General features: G+C 39.2%; 2 protein-coding genes across 2 annotated transcripts; both read right to left on the reverse strand.

Annotated features, from left to right (window-relative positions):
• Positions 1-1,879: 1,879 nt before the first annotated feature.
• On the reverse strand, positions 1,880-2,410 carry LOC149461377 (interferon lambda-2-like). The gene has a single exon (XM_089678389.1). It carries the CDS (start codon positions 2,408-2,410, stop codon positions 1,880-1,882), a length of 531 nt encoding a protein of 176 aa, XP_089534515.1.
• Positions 2,411-11,844: 9,434 nt separating this feature from the next.
• LOC149461378 (interferon lambda-3-like) lies at positions 11,845-12,378 on the reverse strand. Its single transcript, XM_089678390.1, has one exon. It carries the CDS (start codon positions 12,376-12,378, stop codon positions 11,845-11,847), a length of 534 nt encoding a protein of 177 aa, XP_089534516.1.
• Between the last annotated feature and the right edge of the window lie 9,081 nt (positions 12,379-21,459).

The following is a 21,459-nucleotide window of genomic DNA, read 5'->3' on the forward strand; positions in this document are numbered from 1 at the left end:
CCAGGTCACATTCAGAAAAGCCCGTACGCTAAAAAATATTCTAGCTCCCAGTAAACTGTCCATGTCCTCTCAAAACAAACAGGACATTTGTTCCTTTTTCGATAACAGAGTTGGTATTTACAAATGTAAAAAGAAAGGTTGCTTGACATGCCAATTTATCACCCATGGTAAATCAGAAATTACTGATCCGAAAGGGATCTCTTATGACATTCGACATTTTATTACTTGTGCCACAGATCATGTGGTTTATGTGCTCACATGTCCCTGTAAATTGATATATGTGGGCCGCACAATACGTCCTCTACGTAAACGCATTGGAGAACATAGAAGGCTCATAAAAGATGGATGTGACAAATACAGTGTCCCTAGGCATTTTCTTTGCCATCACAACAAGAATTTTAGTGTCCTAGAAGTGATGGCCATAGAACACATTCCCAAAGGAACCCTTACTGACAATGAGAGGTTAGCCCTCCTATGTAAAAGGGAAACCTTTTGGATCTACAAATTTGGATCTATGGTACCGAATGGCCTTAATGAGGACCTTGAAGTACATAGTATCATCTAAGTGGTAACTTAGGGTTCTCCATATATTTTATAATAAAACACACATCACTATTATTACATGATTATTATCTTTGATATTTTATACATTATTTTTCATATTTTATATATCTAATACCACTCTGTTTATTCGGTCCATAAGAGTAATTACTGAAATGTATTTATAATTTTTTTTTTTTTTTTCCTGTTTATTACCACATGTGTGTGTGTATATATATATATATATATATATATATATATATTTTGTATTATTTTTTTATTTTTATGTATGTGTATGTATATATATATATATATATATATATATATATGTGTGTATATTTTATTTTTTCATTATATTGTTTTAATATATATACCTATGCAAGTTTGTTTTATAAAATATGTATGTAGTTTTATTATATTTATGAATATTATTAGCACCAATATAATGATAATTTTCCTATTCACTATTATAGATATGAATAGGATTATTGACAATCTTTCCCACCATTCCTGTGTTTTATTGCTGTCAGCAATGTTTTTGAGATGTGAACTCATCCAGCTGGTTAATGAAGCTTCATTAAGCAGCCTTCCCCCCCCCCCCATTTTTTTTTTTTTTTTTTTTTTTCCCCTTGATAATCTTGCACATGCCATTTTGACACAATTAAGCCCAAAAGGTTTTTAATATGGTCATATTTAGGTTTTAATCACACTTTGTTCCTGTCCTTATAATGTGTTTTCATATTTCAATTGCAATCTGATCCTGTTGTGAGACGAGCCGTCTGCTCTTGATTATCCCTTTGATTATCCCCTTGGTTGTTAAGCCGGCCCCTTCTGCCGTGCAGGTCTCCTATAAAATGGCCGATTGCTGGACTTTTCACAGACTTGACAAAGCGCATGCGCGCAAAACATGTTGTCCCAGCAACCGGCCTCTTCCTTCTAAAGCTGCGGCTCCAGCAAGAGTTCCCCCCCTCTGTCTCTCCACATCGTGGTGACGTCATCCAGGACGCTGGGACGTCGGGTACACGTGGTCGCTGCACTGACAGGCATTCTACTCCACTGCTTCCCTCTGAGTGGACGGGCCGTCCATCTTGGAACCTGGCTTCCTAAAGCCACAGGCTGGTTATTTATTATTGTTTTACCATATGACTTATTAAAGACACACCTCCATACAAGGTGTATTATTTCTATCACAAAACTACACAGCGCCTGGCTCCTGTTCATACCTTTACTGCTTATCCTTCATCCTGATGGTCTTCCTGGTTCCGATGTGTTGAGATAAAGCATAAGGGACTTATCTGTTCTTACATTTCACAAGCCAGAAGTTTCTTTGATGTTGTAGTTATTGGTTGAGAGCCCAACATGTCACATCTTCCACTCTCAGAGGGATAAGACTTAGGATTACAGCCTCCTGCGCACGATCCGGAGATGCAGCTTTCTGAAAATGTTGGAGGTGATGCAGCCACAGCTTCAGCTCAGGTGAGGTGGGCTCACTGGATTCTGGAGATCCTCTACAGACCATCAGATCATCTTTCAGTTTGAGGAAAACCATAAGTGCCTGTTTTACAGTTTCATGCTGAGCAGACATAGACATGTTTGTTAGAACCTCAACAGTTAGTGACACCCGCTCCAAGGTCAGGATAAGGCGATCCTTCTGTGTAAGGTCACATACAGAGGGTTTGTGTCTCAGCATTCTTCTGTAACATCTCATTGCATTGGTGGACATGTTCTTTTCATGTTCATGTTGCAGCTCTTTTAGTGTTATGTCAGAAGACGTCACAGATAAATAGCTGGATATCGGGCAGAGTCTCCTGTGTAAGCGCCCACTTACTGCAACCAGTAAAATGTTCAACACCACCAGCCTGATATCCATTTCTGTTCTGTTGGGTTGGATCTGGTAATGTCTTTTTGGTTCCAGATATTTGTTCTGTTACACTGTCACTCCACAGTGCTGATCTCTGGTTGATCTGAAGTCTTGTTTCCATGTTTCTTTCTTTATATCCCAGTCTGCAGAAGAAAAATGTCTTCATTTTCATGATGTGGTGAAGCTCTCTTTCGTTCAGAACTCAAGTGACAGGAGAGAGATTATAACTGCTCAGGGAACTTCTTATCACTCTCAGTTTCCTTTCTATACAGGTAAGAAGGTAACGTCAGATAGCTGGTGAGATTCTTCTACCTGTCACACAGGAATCTCCTCCTTCCTGCTACAGGACTCTCCTCTGTATGGAGGACCCAGGTTTACATGTCTGCATGCAAAAAATAAATTTTTCAAAAGAACTTTTAGAAAGTATGATCACCAATAGGAAAAGCCACAAACAGTTTTGTACATTTTTCATCATACAAGTTTAGAAACATAAAAAGAACGAGGAAATTATGTATAGAACTAACATATAAAATACCAGCTTAGGGATTGTTTTTAAACTATTTCTTAACCTATAATTTTTTTTACTTTTTTGTGTGACATTAAAAAATGTGAAAAACTGAAAGAAACAGCAAAAACACTTTTATTTTATTTGTATATAACTTTTTGAAATCCTTACGCATGCACACGCATCTGCAGGGATTCTGCGTTTTGTAGTTTTCAAGCCAAATTTAAACTGTACAATATTGTTAGTGTTTTTATCCGATCTTAATAAACCAGATTTATGTCACGAGAAGTGTTATTTTGGATCGTTTACATGCTTGATGCTTGAACTAACTCCTGGTGCCTGAGTGTGCTGTGGTGGGAGACCACTATGAAGGTAGGTGAGGAAGGACACCATCCAGTCGGCCACTGAGCCTGGGGAAGTTTGGATTAACAAGTGCTGTTTGACCTCTCTTCTGAGAATCACACACACTCTGGTAAGCCTCAGAGTGTTTTTTGGTGGAGGATATGCAGTGTTTTCTCAGATTCATTATCACAGAACAAGGTGTGCTGAAGTTTGTCTCTGCACATGGCATATGTGTTTAGCTCATTTATGGACTTTTATTAAGTTGTGCGTGATATATACAGTACGTGTTTTCAATCATTTTTCTCTGTTGGATTTAATGCTGATAGCGCTGCGTATATATATACCTTTATCTTCTATTGTATGGCATATCCTGTACTGTGTGCTGGCTGCTATATTGGATTTTTTTCCTCTTGCGCAATTTTTTTTTACTTTATAATTAATGTCAACGAATCCAACAAAAATTATGATGAAATTAGCAAATGCATTTGTTTCATTCAGATGACGTCACGTGATAGTAGTTCGGGTCCACGGGGAAATTAAATCAATATTTAAATTAATTTGAAAATTCGGATTTGGATAACGAATGGATCTGAATTTCATTCCATTTGTTAATTCAGATGCACATGACGCCAGTCGATATTGTCCAATAAGCTTTCCTCTTGGTGGGTTGAACTAGCATACAAAAATATTGAATATTTCCAATTCGAATCCACCCAATTCAATAATATATCAAATATATACTCTAGCAATCTTACATAAAAACTGCTACATTTTTTTAATTCACTCAGACCAATGAATACACAAAACAAATGCTGAAGATACAAAACAAACAACAAAAACAAATCGGGTCAACATAATGAATATGATGAAACAAAATTCTTCAAACGAATGCATCTGAAACAAATGAAAATTTCTTGCGTGCACATGTCTACTGGACCCTTTTAGTCCATATAAAATGTTCCAAGTATCTCAGCTAATTATATCCGTAAGGAACTGGGCAAAAGTTGTATTTCTTTGAAGTGAGAAGTCCAAAAAAATGATGTATATTTTATATATTTACTTATCAACTTTGTATTTGTGTTTAGGAATTTCACAGCTTTAAACCTGAAATAAATAACCTTGCAAACCAGAGCTCCAAATCGCATTTTTATTAGCGAAAATCAAGCTGTATGAGAGCACCCATGCCCTGCCTGTAATATTAATTTTTAATATCCAAACTTTAATTTGGTCTTTAGTAAGTTCTGATGCCTGGCAGAGAATACCCTCTTAATTGGATGTGAATGTGAGGTTTTGCATTTGAGTGGTCACAGATGTGAATTATTTGTGTCTGAGCAAAGTTAATCAGTAAGAGGTTTAAAGTCATGTTTTTCTTTAAAACTACTCTATGTAACGTATACTATGTTTTGAATTCTTCATAAATCATGGATTCAGACAGTTGTATGTAACATAAGAACTTCAGAGACCTCTTTCATAGTCTGCATGTCAATCATGATAATGACTTGGTGGTTTGCAGTTAGGCTGGGAGTGACTAAGGGAGTGTTTTAGGAGCCCGCGAATTTGAAACAAAGCTTAATGGGAGGACTTAATTTCTCATGCATTTTAAGTATGCAGCTTTTCAAAGAACGAGGGTCAGATGCTTCTTAGCTACTCTACACTACACTTCATTCAGACATACCTACACTTCAGACACTTACACAAAGAAAGCACATGGCAAGAGGTTAACAAAGAACAAAGAAAGCACATGTTCACTTCTTAAACTAGGCCTGAAAATCTTCTATTTAAGCTATTCAAAGGAACTACATTTTCTTCTAATATTCAAGGAACAAGCAACTTATATTCTTTATTTTTATTTCATTTTAAGCTACATATATCTGAATTTACTGTTTTTTTATTGACTTTGTATTTTTGGTGTGTGATCAAATAAAGTCACACTGCTTATACTGAACTGGCTTCCATAAGGATTTCTTCCCACAACCATCTACAAGAACCTAGAAATATTAATAGAGTTTTTTCATAACTCTGGAAATCTAACACTGCCCATCAGATGCTCTTGTTACATTGATTACAGTTCTCATTTTTATAGGGTTTATTTAGTACATGTTACACCCTTCATTGATTATCAGTTTACAACACTTATGATGTATAGTGGACCAGTCTGCAACATTTTATCAGTATCAATGGTGCATTAATACTTCGCACGCCCAATGGTGCAGTGGACCAACATGTGCCAAATGTAGCTGAATACACAAAAATAACTGAATATATATGTTTTAAAATAAAAGTGCATATATCTATATACGCCTAATAATAGCCATTTCTACTGCAATAAACCTCACTCTAAGGCACTTATATATATATTAACTTAATTGAACACTCTTATTACTGTTATTTCATTATAATATATTGGTATGATGTAGGATATAGTAAGGATCACCTTTATCCCTATTCATTACGCCCTCCTTTTGATCCTTATTAATCATACATCTCACTCCTAGCACACAAATGTGTGCTGGAGGGCTAATTCTTTACTTTCAGTATTCTTAACTTCTTATCACATATTAGTTTTCCACAATTACAAGCAGATAAGGGACACGTAGTCCAGCTGATCCACACATGACCATTAGAGAGGCTGCAGAGAACATCAAGGCTCTTTACATTCTTCTTCTGACCACCTGCCAATCACTAGACCCATCTCCCTTTATCATTCACTGGTTGCAAGACCCTGTAGAATGACACTCAGGGGCAGCGAACCCTGTGATACCTTACTTGTCTCTCACAGGTATGACTCTCCACCTTCTGTGTCCTTTTGCCGCTCAGCTCTTTCCCAGTGGATGTTACAAAAGATTCCTTACTAACTTGCCTTGCATTTGTGTGCATTAATACTTTGCATGCACAATGGTGCAGTGGATCAACAAGTGCCAAATGTAGCTGAATACACAAAAACAACTGAATATATATGTTTTAAAATAAAAGTGCATATATCTATATACGCCTAATAATAGCCATTTCTAATGCAATAAACCTCACTCTAAGGCACTTATATATATATATATATAAACTTAATTAAACACTCTTATTATTGTTATTTCATTGTAATATATTGTTATGATGTAGGACATAGTAAGGATCACCTTTATCCCTATTCATTTGTAATATTTATTTATTTTTCTGCAATCTATATTTCAGTGCCAGCAGCCCAATGTGGTTTTTTTTTCTGGCACAGAATTTTTAACACTGAAAAACAAATAAATATTCAAAGTTTACCTGCTTTTTGCAAAACTAAATCCTAACCCTAATCTTATATTTACATTGTCATGTTATGCTACCTGGAAGCATCTGCGCCAATAGTACTGCCACCGAAAAACAGATCCAAGATTCAGGTTCCCAAAGCCACTGATCCTTCTCTTTTATGTGTCAGACTACTAAACCATTGTAATTTCAGAGTATTTAATGTGCAATACACAAGAAAAAAGGCACACAGCATCCACAGTGTGTGTGTGTGTGTGTGTGTATGTGTATATATACAGGTGAAACTCAAAAAATTAGAATATCGTGCAAAAGTTCATTTATTTCAGTAATGGAACTTAAAAGGTGAAACTAATATATGAGATAGACTCATTACATGCAAAGCAAGATAGTTCAAGCCGTGATTTGTCATAATTGTGATGATTATGGCTTACAGATCATGAAAACCCCAAATCCACAATCTCAGAAAATTAGAATATTACATGCAATCAATAAAACAAGGATTGTACATAGAACAATATTGGACCTCTGAAAAGTATAAGCATGCATATGTACTCAGTACTTGGTTTGGGCTCCTTTTGCAGCAATTACTGCCTCAATGCGGCATGGCATGGAAGCTATCAGCCTGTGGCACTGCTGAGGTGTTATGGAAGACCATGATGCTTCAATAGCGGCCTTCAGCTCTTCTGCATTGTTCGGTCTCATGTCTCTCATCTTTCTATTGGCAATGCCCCCTCAGTGGATTGCTTCAAAAAAGGCCTGGATTCTTTCTTAGATACACAGAATATAACTGGATACCATTTATAGGTAAAGTTGATCCAGGGAATATCCGATTGCCTCTCGGGGATCAGGAATGATTTTTTTTTCCCAGCAGCTTCAATTTTCCCAGCAGCTTTTTTTCTATGGTTGAACTGGATGGACTTTTGTCTTTTTTCAGCTGGACTAACTATGTAACTATGTAAACATGGTATGCTAGCTGAGAGTGCAGCACCTGACCACACAAATGTACATATACAATTTCATATGTTGCTGCTCAGAATGGGTAAAGAAGGGAAGGGATATAATACACAGAGTGCCAACATCCCTAAAGAATACAAAGGGGGAGTCCTCTTTTGGATAGGACTTTATTGGCACAATTTTCTTATATATTAAATTTAAACAGTTCAAAAAAGATTTTTTTTAAAACAATATGCAGTTTTATTTTTACAATCTTAAAAAACAAATATCAAGCTCACAGCCATTGTGCGTGCCTCGTTGGATAGACCTGGTATATTACTTCATAGCGGGTTGTTTGCTACATCCCAGTCTTGATTATTACCAGGTCATCAATATCTCCTCACGCAAACTCCTCAGGGGTGGACTGACAACTCATGGGGCCCCCGGGCAATAGGGGATCATGGGGCCCCTGTGTTCTTGCCCAAACTCAAAAAAGCCTATGAAAAAGGTACCAGGGGCATCTCATGGGGCCCCCTACTGACCTCGGGCCCTCAGGTACTGCCCGAGTTTCCAAATGGTCAGTTCACCCCTGCTTCGCACTCATACACTGCCTTATCAGCATCAGCTAGCAGGTGGTCTTGTTGCCGGTGCATTAGGGCAGGGCCCCTTCAGGAGGCGTTTGGGTGGCATTTATCCTTTGCTGGTTTTCAGTTTTTCCTTTATTTCTTGTTCTATCATTCTTGCCTGAGATATATGAGAAGTCCTTGGCTGTATTCATGTAAAATTAGTTCTTAATTTTTTTGGCGGTTTTCACCTCACATGGGATCATACGACATTCCTTTTTAAGCACTTCTGAGGAAGAGATTTCTGTTGATCTCAAAACACGTCAAGTGCAATTTATGCATGACCCATGTCTAGATTCACAATACCATCTTTGATGACACTGCCGCAATCTGTATTCTAGCTTGATGTTTGTTTTTTAAGATTGTAAAAATAAAACTGCATATTGTTTTAAAAAAATCTTTTTTGAACTGTTTAAATTGATTATATAAGAGAATTGTGCCATTAAAAGTCCCATCCAAAAGAGGACTCCTCCCTTTGTCTGCTCAGAATGGGAAGTCCAGTCATAGCCATCTGCATATACGCTGCCTCATTTATATAATTATTTTTATACTCTCCATTGGTAGTTTACACTCACTTCACCTGGAAGGTTAACTGAACGTCAGTCTTTCCATTTTTATTATTAATTTTCTCTGCTCCCACCTTATAATTGCTTTAAAATGAGTGGAGCTGTAAAGTTATATTTTTATTAAAAGTACAGGAAAAAATCCATACAAATGGTAACTTCTTTCAGCCAATTTTTGTAGCAAAGTATGGATGGACCCCCTTAATCTTATATATCCACCCACCAAGATAGGCAAGACAAGGATAAGGGTAATACCTGAACCAGATTACCAATAGGCTCAGAAATCACACAAATCTAAAAACATCAACACTTATAAAAACTAAGCTTTCTAGGCACAATATACAGGCAACATTGCAAATGAATGAATGTTAAATGAAAAGGAAAAGAAAAATAACACTTGTAGCGCTATCCCCGTAGGAGTTTAACAGGTTCCTTCCCCACACAGTGCAATGGCAGCCAGGCACACAGCAACATTCCATTCACTCCAAGTAATTGAACAGTCTAGGGGATGTCTTTTTAAAGTTTTTTTGCGTTTGGCGTTGTATGGGATACTCAAAACACTTAAAGTGTTATTAAAACCCAGGACCCTGCATTCACTATATCTGGTCTCCCTGCTCATTTGGCTTTCCCACCCTCTATGTTCTAGAAGCCTTTAGAATGCATGGGGTAACCATCCAACCTGCAACCAGAGAGATCCAGAGCAGCCCAAATTAATTAAAAGCTGCTCCAATTATTCCGGGTCACAATCCTGTCCTTTTGTCTCTTTCGGTCAATTGACCACATAGACCGCACTTATGCTTCTCAAATGACATTTTCCTGGAAACTATATATGGCTTCGTATCCTCTGATACTGTACCTCATGGCATGGAAAATAAATTGGCAACTTCAGACACAATGGCACCACCTAAGCGGGCACCAACAATTTGCCCTCTTTGAAGCCCAGTAAGCTCTGACACAACTCCGTATTACTAGCAGCACACGCAGTAAATGATGAAAGTGAGGCTTCCCACGTTTTAGCTAGGTGTCTCATCACACAGCGGAAGCAAAAGAATGTTACATCACTTCCACTTTCAACATGAAACGTCACTTTCACTCCTGCAAATCATGTAGTGTTTCCATTTTTTGGTCTGACCCCTGTATATGGATATTGTACATGATTATGTGGTCTGGATAAATGCACACGCTGGAATGTTGTTAACTCTGGAAAGAAAGAAGTTTGTATATTCTTTGTGCATTTTTAAAAAAAATAAAATTTGTCTGATAAAAAAAAAGATTGTACCATTCTGATCTTTGTAGGCAATGTATAATAGCAACATGTATTGAACCCACATTTGAAGGACCCCTTCACCTTATTCTTTGTATCAGACCTCATTTTGGAATGAAAAAGAATCAATCCCAAGGTGGGTGCTCTCTTAGAGGAGAAACAACTTACCAAGAATAAAATAGAGTAAAATGGCTTACAGCTTACTATTCCCATGTAAAATGGGCAAATCATGCTGAATAATTTTTTTAATAGTAGTTAATGCTCAGTGCAAAAGATGGTCCCACATCTAAGTTTTCCAGACAATCATTAACTATTACGGTCTCCCAACAAATCCTCTCTGTTTTTCCCACTGTACATTTTTTTAGCCTCATTCAGAGTATACTGTAGATATTTCTCTGTCTTAGTCATTCCATGACAACTTCAAACCAAAGGACTTCCAAAACATCCAAAGCAATTCTTTCTACCCCACTGACACTGATAAGAACTGGTAGCAGGCAATGTTGAATGTTTTCCCTTTGTACATATGTAATGTTGTCTGTGTATTGTGTCTGGGAAGCAGTTTTTGTGTATGTTGATGCTTTTAAATATATGTGACTTCAGGATCCTGTTGGTAATCTGGTTTTGATATTGCCATCATCCTCTTCTTACCTACCTTGCTGGGTGGGTGGCTATTTAAAGATATGCGGATCTATCCATAATGCGCTATGACTTAGGCCAGGATTGTCTTACACACATTATTGTGTTGGTGTCTGTATGGTTTTTATCCTCTACTCACTATTAAGAAGTAAACTTGCATTGTGAAAACCTCAAAATTGTGGCTTGAATTTATTTCCAAAGTACAGAGCATCCTTCTTGAGATTATCTGGCATTCACTGGTTTGCTCTGTTACATGGTGAACTGTGTCCTACATCATCTAAATAGTCCTAAATCATCCTATTCTTTTCTTTCTTTAATAGAGAAACAAAGCTTGCACAAATAGTGTACAGAAAGTTACACAAAAACACAAACTTCTGAAAAAATGAAAACACAACTGTCTGTATTTTACCCTTTTATTTGTTCATTGCACATGTGTGTTATTACTTTTACCATTGAAATAAATGTAAAACATTTTTGTTCAACATGGTACATTTCAGATAAATAACAGATACATTGCATCTTCCAGTAGCTAGAAACTCATGAAATAAATATTTCAATAACTTATATAAAATATATTAAATAAATAATGTTAAAAATATAAATAAAGAGATATGTCAACAAAATCCCCTTTCACAACTATTATATTTCTATAGGACGTTTGCATCATACTTTCTATTTAGAAATTACAAATGTGTATAAAATACATTTATCACTAAAAATTAAATAAAACATTTTGTTTAACCTAAACAAATTTCAGATACATTGCATCCTCCAAGGAACTAAAAAAACTTCTGAAATCAATATTTGAATAACTTATAGAATATAAATACTATTAAATAAATAACATCAAATACGTAAAGGTTAAAAAATAGAAATAAACAGATATGATAAGAACCTTCCTTTTCCTATACTTGCAATATTTATGCTGTGTAGAGAGTTGGTCAGTTGTTTGTGGGCTGATGTTGCATCTCCTCTGCTGGGAAAACAATTAGGTCCATTTATGATATATAAGTTTGTGGTTATGAAATCCCTCATAGGATAGGTGGATAAATCCTGTACTTGCAATGTACTTTATGGATGAATATCCTATGTTGCACAGCAGGCCTAAACAGACTATAGTAGATGAAAGATGAGTAGATACTTTAAGGTAGTACTGTATGTCCTTCAGTAGTACGGTGTAGAAGAATATGTCTATAGTAAAAAAAGTGCATCCTTTACTGCTTATCCTTCATCCTGATGGTCTTCCTGGTTCCGATGTGTTGAGATAAAGCATAAGGGACTTATCTGTTCTTACATTTCACAAGCCAGAAGTTTCTTTGATGTTGAGGTTATTGGTTGAGAGCCCAACATGTCACATCTTCCACTCTCAGAGGGATAAGATTTAGGATTACAGCCTCCTGCACACAATCCGGAGATGCAGCTTCCTGAAAATGTTGGAGGTGATGCAACCACAGCTTCAGCTCAGGTGAGGTGGGCTCACTGTATTCTGGAGATCCTCTACAGACCATCAGATCATCTTTCAGTTTGAGGAAAACCATAAGTGCCTGTTTTACAGTTTCATGCTGAGCAGACATAGACATGTTTGTTAGAACCTCAACAGTTAGTGACACCCACTCCAAGGTCAGGATAAGGCGATCCTTCTGTGTAAGGTCACATACAGAGGGTTTGTGTCTCAGCATTCTTCTGTAACATCTCATTGTATTGGCGGACATGTTCTTTTCATGTTCATGTTGCAGCTCTTTTAGTGTTGTTATGTCAGAAGACGTCACAGATAAATAGCTGGATATCGGCCAGAGTCTCCTGTGCAAGCGCCCACTTACTGCAACCAGTAAAATGTTCAACACCACCAGCCTGATATCCATTTCTGTTCTGCTGGGTTGGATCTGGTAATGTCTTTTTTGATCCAGATAATTGTTCTGTTACACCGTCACTCCACAGTGCTGATCTCTGGTTGATCTGAAGTGTTGTTTCCATGTTTCTTCCTTTATATCTCAGTCTGCAGAAGAAAAATGTCTTCATTTTCATGATGTGGTGGAGTTCTCTTTCGTTCAGAACTCAAGTGAAAGGAGAGAGTTTATAACTGCTCAGGGAACTTCTTATCACTTTCAGTTTCCTTTCCCTACAAGGTAAGAAGGTAACGTCAGATAGCTGGTGAGATTCGTCTACCTGTCACACAGGAATCTCCTCCTTCCTGCTACAGGACTCTCCTCTGTACGGAGGACCCAGGTTTACAAAATAACTTTTATAACGTATTATCACCAACAGGAAAAGCCACAACAGTTTTGTACATTTTTCATCATAAAAGTTTAGAAAAATAAAAAGAAAAAGGAAAATGTAAGAAATATGTATCAATCTACCATTTATTTATGTTTTTTTTAACCTATAATACAAAAACTTTTTTCATTTTATGAATGTTTGTAGTTTTTTGTGTGACATTTAAAAATGCAAAACTGAAAGAAACCGCAAAAACACCTGTATTATATTTGTATATAACTTTTTATTAAACTGTGGTGACCCCTTACCTTTCTCATGAAACAGAGCAGGAGGACTTCCATAGGCATATTGCAGTCACAAAGTGGTTGAAGCCAAAGATCACAAAAATAGATATGTAGGTAAATAGACTTTGTATTTAAAACTTCAAACTTCCCAGTCTCATCTACACGTTTCTACTACAACAGCTGTGTAGGGAGTCAAAATGTGACTGTACAGTCACCACAGTCCTCCCCCACTGCTGGAAGCCGTGATGTCATTACGCATGCATGAGGTCTGAAGAGATGTCCTTGGATACTGTGAGAGAGGTCTGAAGTTACCTTGCATGCCGATCATGTGCCAGATGATTTCCAACATCCTTGTCCATACCCAGATGACAATTATGGGATATTTTCAGCGCTGCATATGTGTTTATAAATTTACATACATAATTTCATGTTGCTGCTCAGAATGGGGGGTCCAGTCATAACCATCTGCATATACGATGCCTCATTTATATAATTATTTTTATACTGACCGTTGGTAGTTCACTTCGCCTGAAAGGTCAACTGAACGTCAGTCTTTCCATTTTTATTAGTAATTTTCTCTGCTCCCACCTTATAATTGCTTTAAAATGAGTGGAGCTGTAAAGTTATATTTTCATTACAAGTACAGGAAAAAATCCATACAAATGGTAACTTCTTTCAGTCAATTTTTGAAGCAAAGTATGGCTGGACCCCCCTAATCTTATATATCCACCCACCAAGGTAGGCAAGACAAGGATAATGGTAATACCTGAACCAGATTGCCAATAGGCTCAGAAATCACACAAATCTAAAAACATTAACACTTATAAAAACTAAGCTTTCTAGGCACAATATACAGGCAACATTGCAAATGAATGAATATTAAATGAAAAGGAAGTGTAAAAATAACACTTGTAGCACTACCCCTGTAGGAGCCACTGAGTTTAACAGGTTCTTTCCCCATACAATACAAAAGCAGCCAGGCACACAGCAACATTCCATTCACTCCAAGTCATTGAACAGTCTAGGGGATGTCTTTTTAAAGTTTTTTTGCGTTAGGGGTGGTATGGGATACTCCAAACACTTAAAGTGTTACTAAACCAAGGACCCTGCATTCATTATATCTGGTCTCCCTCAGTACACAGAACATGGAAATGTAATTATTTTAATGAATGTAAACTGCTAAATACCTTTTCTCATCAGTAGTTAGAGCAGTCTTGTGACTTCTATCAGTGTCCAGCAGAGCACATGTTAAAGCTTGTAGGTTGAGTTTTATTTCTGCTCTAGGAGGATGCAAAACCCCTGAACCTCTGTCTGCACAGTGCTGATTGGCCATATGCTGATCACGAAGCCAGGGGGAGCAGCTGTGCCCCTTCCGCCTCCTCCAGATAAATTCTAGTGAGGCTGTGTGGACTGGATCCTTTAGGGTCCTTTATGGTCTCTGAGGAGAGGAACTACTTGGTCCAGCTATCCCACAGTCACCAGGATCTTGTAATAAAGTCAGTATTCACAAAGCCAGAGGGAACAGCTGTGCCCCTTCCGCTTCCTCCAGATATCTTCTAGTGAGGCTGTGTGGACTGGATCCTTGAGGTGAAGTCTTGGGGTGTTAGAGATACTCTAAGGTGTAGGCCCCCTAGCTCTGCCACAGCTGAGACCTTGATGAGCAGAGCCACCTCTTTCCAGACAAGTGAAAACCTTTCAACAGTTAGACCCTGCTGTCCTGAAACTCAGACTATTTATCAGCCCTATCAGCCACCTACTGGACACACCTTATCAGAGATTGGCTAAAGCAGAATACATTTGTCTTTCCACCCACTATGTTCTAGAAGTCTCTAGAATGCAGGGGGTAACCATCCAACCTGCAGCCAGAGAGATCCAGAGCAGCCCAAAGCAATTAAAAGCTGCTCCAATTATTCCGGGTCACAATCCTGTGCAATGTCCTTTTGTCTCTTTCGGTCAGTTGACCACGTAGACCGCACTTATGCTTATCAAACGTCGTTTTCCTGGAAACTGTATATATAGGTTTCATAACCTCTGATACTGTGCCTCGTGACATGGCAAATAAATTGGTAACTTCAGACACAATGGCACCAGCTAAGCGGCACCAACAATTTGCCCTCTTTGAATCCCAGTAAGCTCTGACACAACTCTGTATTACTAGCAGTGCACGCAGTGAATGATGAAAGTGAGGCTTCCCACATTTTAGCTACTTGTCTCATCACACAGCAGAAGCAAAAGAATGTTACATCACTTCCACTTTTAATGTGAAACATGTCGTCACTTTCACTCCTTCAAATCATGTAGTGTTTCAAAATTTTTTGCCTAACCCCTCAATATGGATATTGTACACGATTATGTGGTCTGAATAAATGCACACTCTGGAATGTTGTTAACTCTGGAAAGAAAGAAGTTTGTATATTCTTTGTACATTTTTTAAAAAATACATTTTGTCTGTTTAAAAAAAAAAGATTGTACCATTCTGATCTTTGTACGAAATATATAATAGCAACATGACAACTTCAAACTAAAGGACTTGCAAAACATCCAAAACAATTCTTTCTACCCCACTTGTACAGCTTTAATAGTATTTTGTGGATAACAACTGGTAGCAAGCAATGTTGAATGTTTTCCCTTTGTACATATGCAATGTTGTCTGTGTACTGAGTCTGGGAAGCAGTTTTTGTGTATGTTGATGCTTTTAAATATGTGATTTCAGGATCCTGTTGGTAATCTGGTTTTGATATTGCCATCATCTTCTTCTTACCTACCTTGCTGGGTGACTATTTAAAGATATGCGGATCTATCCATAATGTGCTATGACTCAGTAGTACGGTGTACAATTGTCTCACACACATTATTGTGTTGGTGTCTGTATGGTTTTTATCCTGTACTCCCTATTAAGAAGTAAACTTGCATTGTGAAAACCTTAAAATTGCTGCTGTTGTGTGGCTTGAATTTATTTCCATAGTTCAGAGCATCCTTGCGCCTATATGCTGTTACACAGTTAATATTTATGTTAATGTACATGAGAATTCATATAGTTTATTCTTTGTACCATTTCCTATGGACATTTCTATAGTTAGTAATGCTGCCATCCAGTGGCCTTATTTGGTAATGCACTTGTTTTCATATTACCTCCCTGAGATCTATGACAAAATTCCTTTGCATATGAAGCTCCTCCCTTCTTCTTGAGTACAGCACTTCCTGTGTCATGGATGCAGCTAACAGTCCACATGTAACAGGGACACATGTATTCTGCATAGTACGCTACAGAAAGTATCATCTTTTGACCGCATAATACTGGAAACCATTCATTCTGCTGTATCCTGTTGTCACATGTACAGAATAAAGCAACTTCTGGATGAACACAGTATTGGTGAGTTCAGTTATCTGATAAGGATTGTCCACAGTGATTATATCTGCTTATACAGGCTAGGCAGAGAGGTCTCACAAGGGATAAATTGCTATCACAACAATCTGAGTCAGAATAGTCAAAAGATGCATAGAATCCCTACAGCCTGCTTTGTTTATGTGTGTGCCTAATCTGCAATCAAGCTCAGTGCCATCCGCCATCTTGCAAAGCACATGGTCGCACAAGCTTACTGCACTTCATGTGAATGTTGAAAACTGTTTCTCTGCATTGAACTGTGTTACCCCACCTGTCTAAGCTGCTGTTCGTCTTCCTAAAGAGACAGTACCAATTTTTGCAGAACAGTAAAAAATGTCTAGACAAGGCTCTGAACACTCCTTTATGGCCGAACCAACACAGATACATCATTCCTCTGAACCAGCAGACGTACAGGGAGTAGATTCTGCAGACATTCCCGAACAGAGCGTAAAACCCAAACGTATAATAAAACCGACACAGAAACTCAGGGAAAACTATGAAGCCACTAGAGATGAGTTCTCCAGTAATCTGTCAGACATCTGGGACTGAACTTCACAATGCATGTCAGTTTTGTCACACTTTAATGATCAACCAGCTGAATTAAGAGACTCTATAAATCGCCTATCTGCTGCGTATGAACGCTACCAGTGGCTGTCTGTAAAATACTCAGCTTTCTTGCAGGACTCTAATATAGAGGATTCTTCAGCAGAACTGACCAGGATTGATGCACTAAACCAACAAAGGGATCTTGCAGTGCAAAATGCTAAGTTTAAAGCAGAACTCTGCATTACTCAACTGCAGGAGACCAGATCTCACAGATCCACCTCAACCAAGCACACTGCACTTTCTTCTAGATCCTCTCGCTCCAGAAGTTCGACATTAAGCGATAAGCTAATAGAGGCCCACGCTGATGCTGAATCGATAAAGGCGCAAAGCTCTTTTACCAGAAAGGAAGCAGAGGTAGAAGCACGCAAGATAGCTCAAGAAGCCGAGATGATAGCTCAGCAAGCAGAGATAGAAGCACGCAAGGTAGCTCAGCAAGCAGAGATGGAAGTTCAAAGCAAAGCTCTCCAAGCACAAATGGCTTCTCAACAAGCAGAGGCAGATTCCCAAATAAAGATTCTGCAGATGGAAGGGGAGGAAGCAGCTTCCCTAGCAAGGCTGAAAGTCCTTGAACAAGCAATGGGACAAAGTACTAATTTAGACTGCCTTATCCCAGCAGAACTGGAAGATCCAGTTGAACGCACCAGTGAATACGTATTAAAGCATAACATTTGCGAAGATACAGAGTCATCTCCTGTACCTCCTACTAACAACACTGTTCTGACTCTCAACACAGAGACCTCTCAGCTCCATATGCCTAAGCCTCTTCAAATCTACAACACAAGTACATCTATGCAGCAAACAACATCAACTCCTGCCAACAACAAGGTGACTTCCAGTGACAAGCCACAGCCAGCACAAGCCTTAGAGACTACACCACAGTTATACGCTCATGCAACATAATTTTACCCTGGTAAACCTCACCCTACATCACCAGAGAACTTTCACACCCAAGGGGTTCCACAAGTTACTTTGGCACCAAAGAGTGAGAGATCAGACTTGAAGGACTTTGCCAGATATATGATTCGCCGTGAGCTCATTAACACCAGCCTCTCAAGGTTTGACGACTGTCCAGAGAGCTACAGGGCCTGGAGATCAACCTTCAAGGCTGCTATTGCTGATCTTAACCTTACTACTAAGGAAGAACTTGATTTGCTCATAAAGTGGCTGGGACCAGAATCTGCAGATTGTGTTAAAAGACTGAGAACAGTACATGTTGACCACCCAGACGCAGGTCTTGTTGCTGCAGGGGCAAGACTTGAGCAAGCCTATGGTAGCTCTGAAGCCATAGAGTGCGCTCTATTCAAGAGACTGCAAAACTTCCCATAAATAGGAAACAAAGACTATCGCAAGCTCAAGTGACCTCCTCATGGAGCTAGAGCTGGCAAAGACAGACCCACGTCTATCTGGACTAAGCTTCCTGGACACCGCTCATGGTGTCAACCCAGTGGTGTCTAAACTGCCATACGGCCTGCAAGAGAAATGGGCACAACAGGGCTCAAGGTACAAAAGAGACTATAACGTATCTTTTCCTCCATTCTCATACTTTTGCAGGTTCATTAGTGATCAAGCCTGGATGAGAAACGATCCCAGCTTCAGCTTCAGTGAACCAAACTTGCCTGCTTCATCCTCATCATCATCAAGGTATGATAACACAGCAGCTAAACGTAGAGACTGTACTAGAGCAATATCTGTTAAAAGGACAGACATCTCACCCTCCACAACTTCACCTACTGACCAAGGCATTGTGGATGCCAGAGATAAAGACCCTGATCGTCAGTGTCCTATTCACAAGAAGCCTCACCCTCTTAAGAAATGTCGTGGGCTTAGGGCAAAGACTTTACAAGAGCGCAGGGAGATTCTCCAGAAACTTGGAACATGCTACAAGTGCTGTGCTTCTTATAGCCACTTTGCTAAAGACTGTAAAGTTGTCATCAAGTGCACAGAATGTGGTAGCGACAGACATGTTACAGCCATGCATCCTACTCCACTTCCAGACAACCTGCAGCAGCTACCTACCTCAACCCCTGTCTCAAATTATGGCTGGGAGCAACAAAGTCATGCTCTAGCCAAAAGTAATGTTTCTTCTTCATGCACAGAAGTCTGTGGAGAGGGACTGGATCACAAATGCTGTGCCAAGATATGCCTAGTCAAGATATACCCAAAGGATCATCCTGAGGAAGCTGCTAGGATGTATGCCATAATAGATGAACAGAGCAACAGATCCCTGGTTAAGCCTAAATTCTTTGAGATCTTTGGCTTAGAAGGTCACGCCACACCGTATACTCTCAGAACCTGTTCTGGTCGTGTAGAGACCTTTGGCAGAAGGGTCGATGGATTCATGGTCTCTCATATCAAGGATGGAGAAGGCATACCCCTCCCAACATTAGTTGAGTGTGATCAGATACCAGACGAAAGAGGAGAGATTCCTACTCCAGAAGCTGCATATCATCATCCTCACTTAAGGCACCTTGCTGATGAGATTCCTGCGATGGACAAGAGTACTGAAGTCTTGGTCCTGCTAGGAAGAGACATTCTCAGAGTACATAAGGTACGCGACCAATGCGATGGACCTGACGATGCCCCTTATGCACAAAGACTTGACCTAGGCTGGGTAATAGTGGGCGATGTATGCCTGGACAGAACGTCATCTGAGATCCACTCCTTCAAAACTTACATGTTGGGAAATGGACGTGCATCCCACTTCAAACAGTGCCCTCACCATTATGAAGTAAAGGAGAAGCCTCTTGACATCATCCAAGTACCTGATGTTACTCCTGTTCTTTGTGATGACAACCTAGGTACCACAGTGTTTTGTACTACAAGTGATGACAACAAAATAGCCTTGTCAGTCGAAGATAGAGAGTTCATCAAAATAATGGACGAAGAATTCTTCCAGGATGAGTCTAACAGCTGGATCGCACCATTACCTCTTCGTGCTGCAAGGGCCACACTCCCAACCAATCGTGAACAGGCTCTATCCAGATTCAACTCACTTCAATGAACACTAAAGAACAGGCCTGAAATGAAGGAACATTTCATCGCTTTTATGAAAAGAATCTTTGACAATGATCACGCCGAACCAGCGCCACCACTTCAAAGACACGATGAGTGCTGGTACCTGCCTTTCTTTGGCGTGTATAATCCGCGTAAGCCAAAACAAAACAGGGTAGTATTTGACTCCAGTGCCAAGCATCAAGGCATATCCCTGAACGATGTTCTTCTCACTGGCCCGAATCTAACCAACAACCTTGTAGGTATACTTATGAGATTTAGAAGAGAACCAGTTGCCATAACTGCTGATATTGAGCAAATGTTTCATTGCTTCATTGTACGTGAAGACCATAGGAACCTCCTAAGGTTTCTGTGGCACCGTAACAACAACATGGACAATGAGATCACTGAATACCGCATGAAGGTACATGTTTTTGGAAATAGTCCCTCACCCGCTGTTGCAACATATGGTTTACGAAGGACTGCCCTTGATGGAAAAAAGGAGTATGGTGCGGATGCTCGACACTTCGTTGAGATAGACTTTTATGTTGACGATGGACTTAAGTCTTTACCTACAAACAAAGAAGCCATAGACCTGCTCCAAAGGACACAAGGTATGCTTTCCGAGGCTAACCTCAGACTACACAAGATTGCCTCGAATAGTGTCGCTGTTATGAAAGCCTTTCAACCTGGCGATCATGCCACTGGGTTTAAAGATTTAAATCTTGGGATGGACATGCCACCTGTACAGAGAAGTCTGGGCCTACGGTGGGACTTATTAAAATATACCTTTGGCTTTCAAGTCGGCTCTGCAGACAAACCATTTACCAAGCGTGGTGTTCTGTCAGTGGTGAACAGCTTATACGATCCATTGGGATTTGAGGCTCCCATCACCATACAAGGTAAAGCCTTACTTAGACAGTTCTCAGAGTCTATTAAAGATTGGGATGCTCCGCTGCCTACAGACAAGCTTCCAAAGTGGGAGTCCTGGAAACAATCTCTACATGCCTTAGATGGAATCAGTATACCATGCTGTTACACCTCAGCTTCCCTTCCTACAAGTCAGAGAAAAGAGCTTCACATCTTCTCAGATGCATCTACTGAGGCCATAGCAGCTGTTGCCTACCTCAAGGTAATAGACTCTAACCAAACCCACATAGGGTTTCTGTTTGGGAAAGCTAAGTTAGCACCTAAGCCTGAGCACACAATTCCTAGGCTTGAACTTTGTGGAACTGTGCTAGCTGTAGAAATTGCTGATTTCATACTCACTCAGACACTCAGATGACACCAAATTCTTCACAGACAGCAAAGTTGTTCTGGGCTACATATACAACCAGATTAAAAGTTTTTATGTGTATGTCAGCAACCGTGTAGAAAGAATCAGGAAATCACCTAAACCTGAACAATGGCATTATGTCCCATCTGAAATGAATCCTGCAGATCATGCCACCAGGCCAGTGTCT

This window comes from Staurois parvus, unplaced genomic scaffold (genome assembly GCF_062004578.1).
Source record: "Staurois parvus isolate SC_StPar_1 unplaced genomic scaffold, SC_StPar_1.0 ptg000204l, whole genome shotgun sequence".
NCBI lineage: Eukaryota > Metazoa > Chordata > Amphibia > Anura > Ranidae > Staurois > Staurois parvus.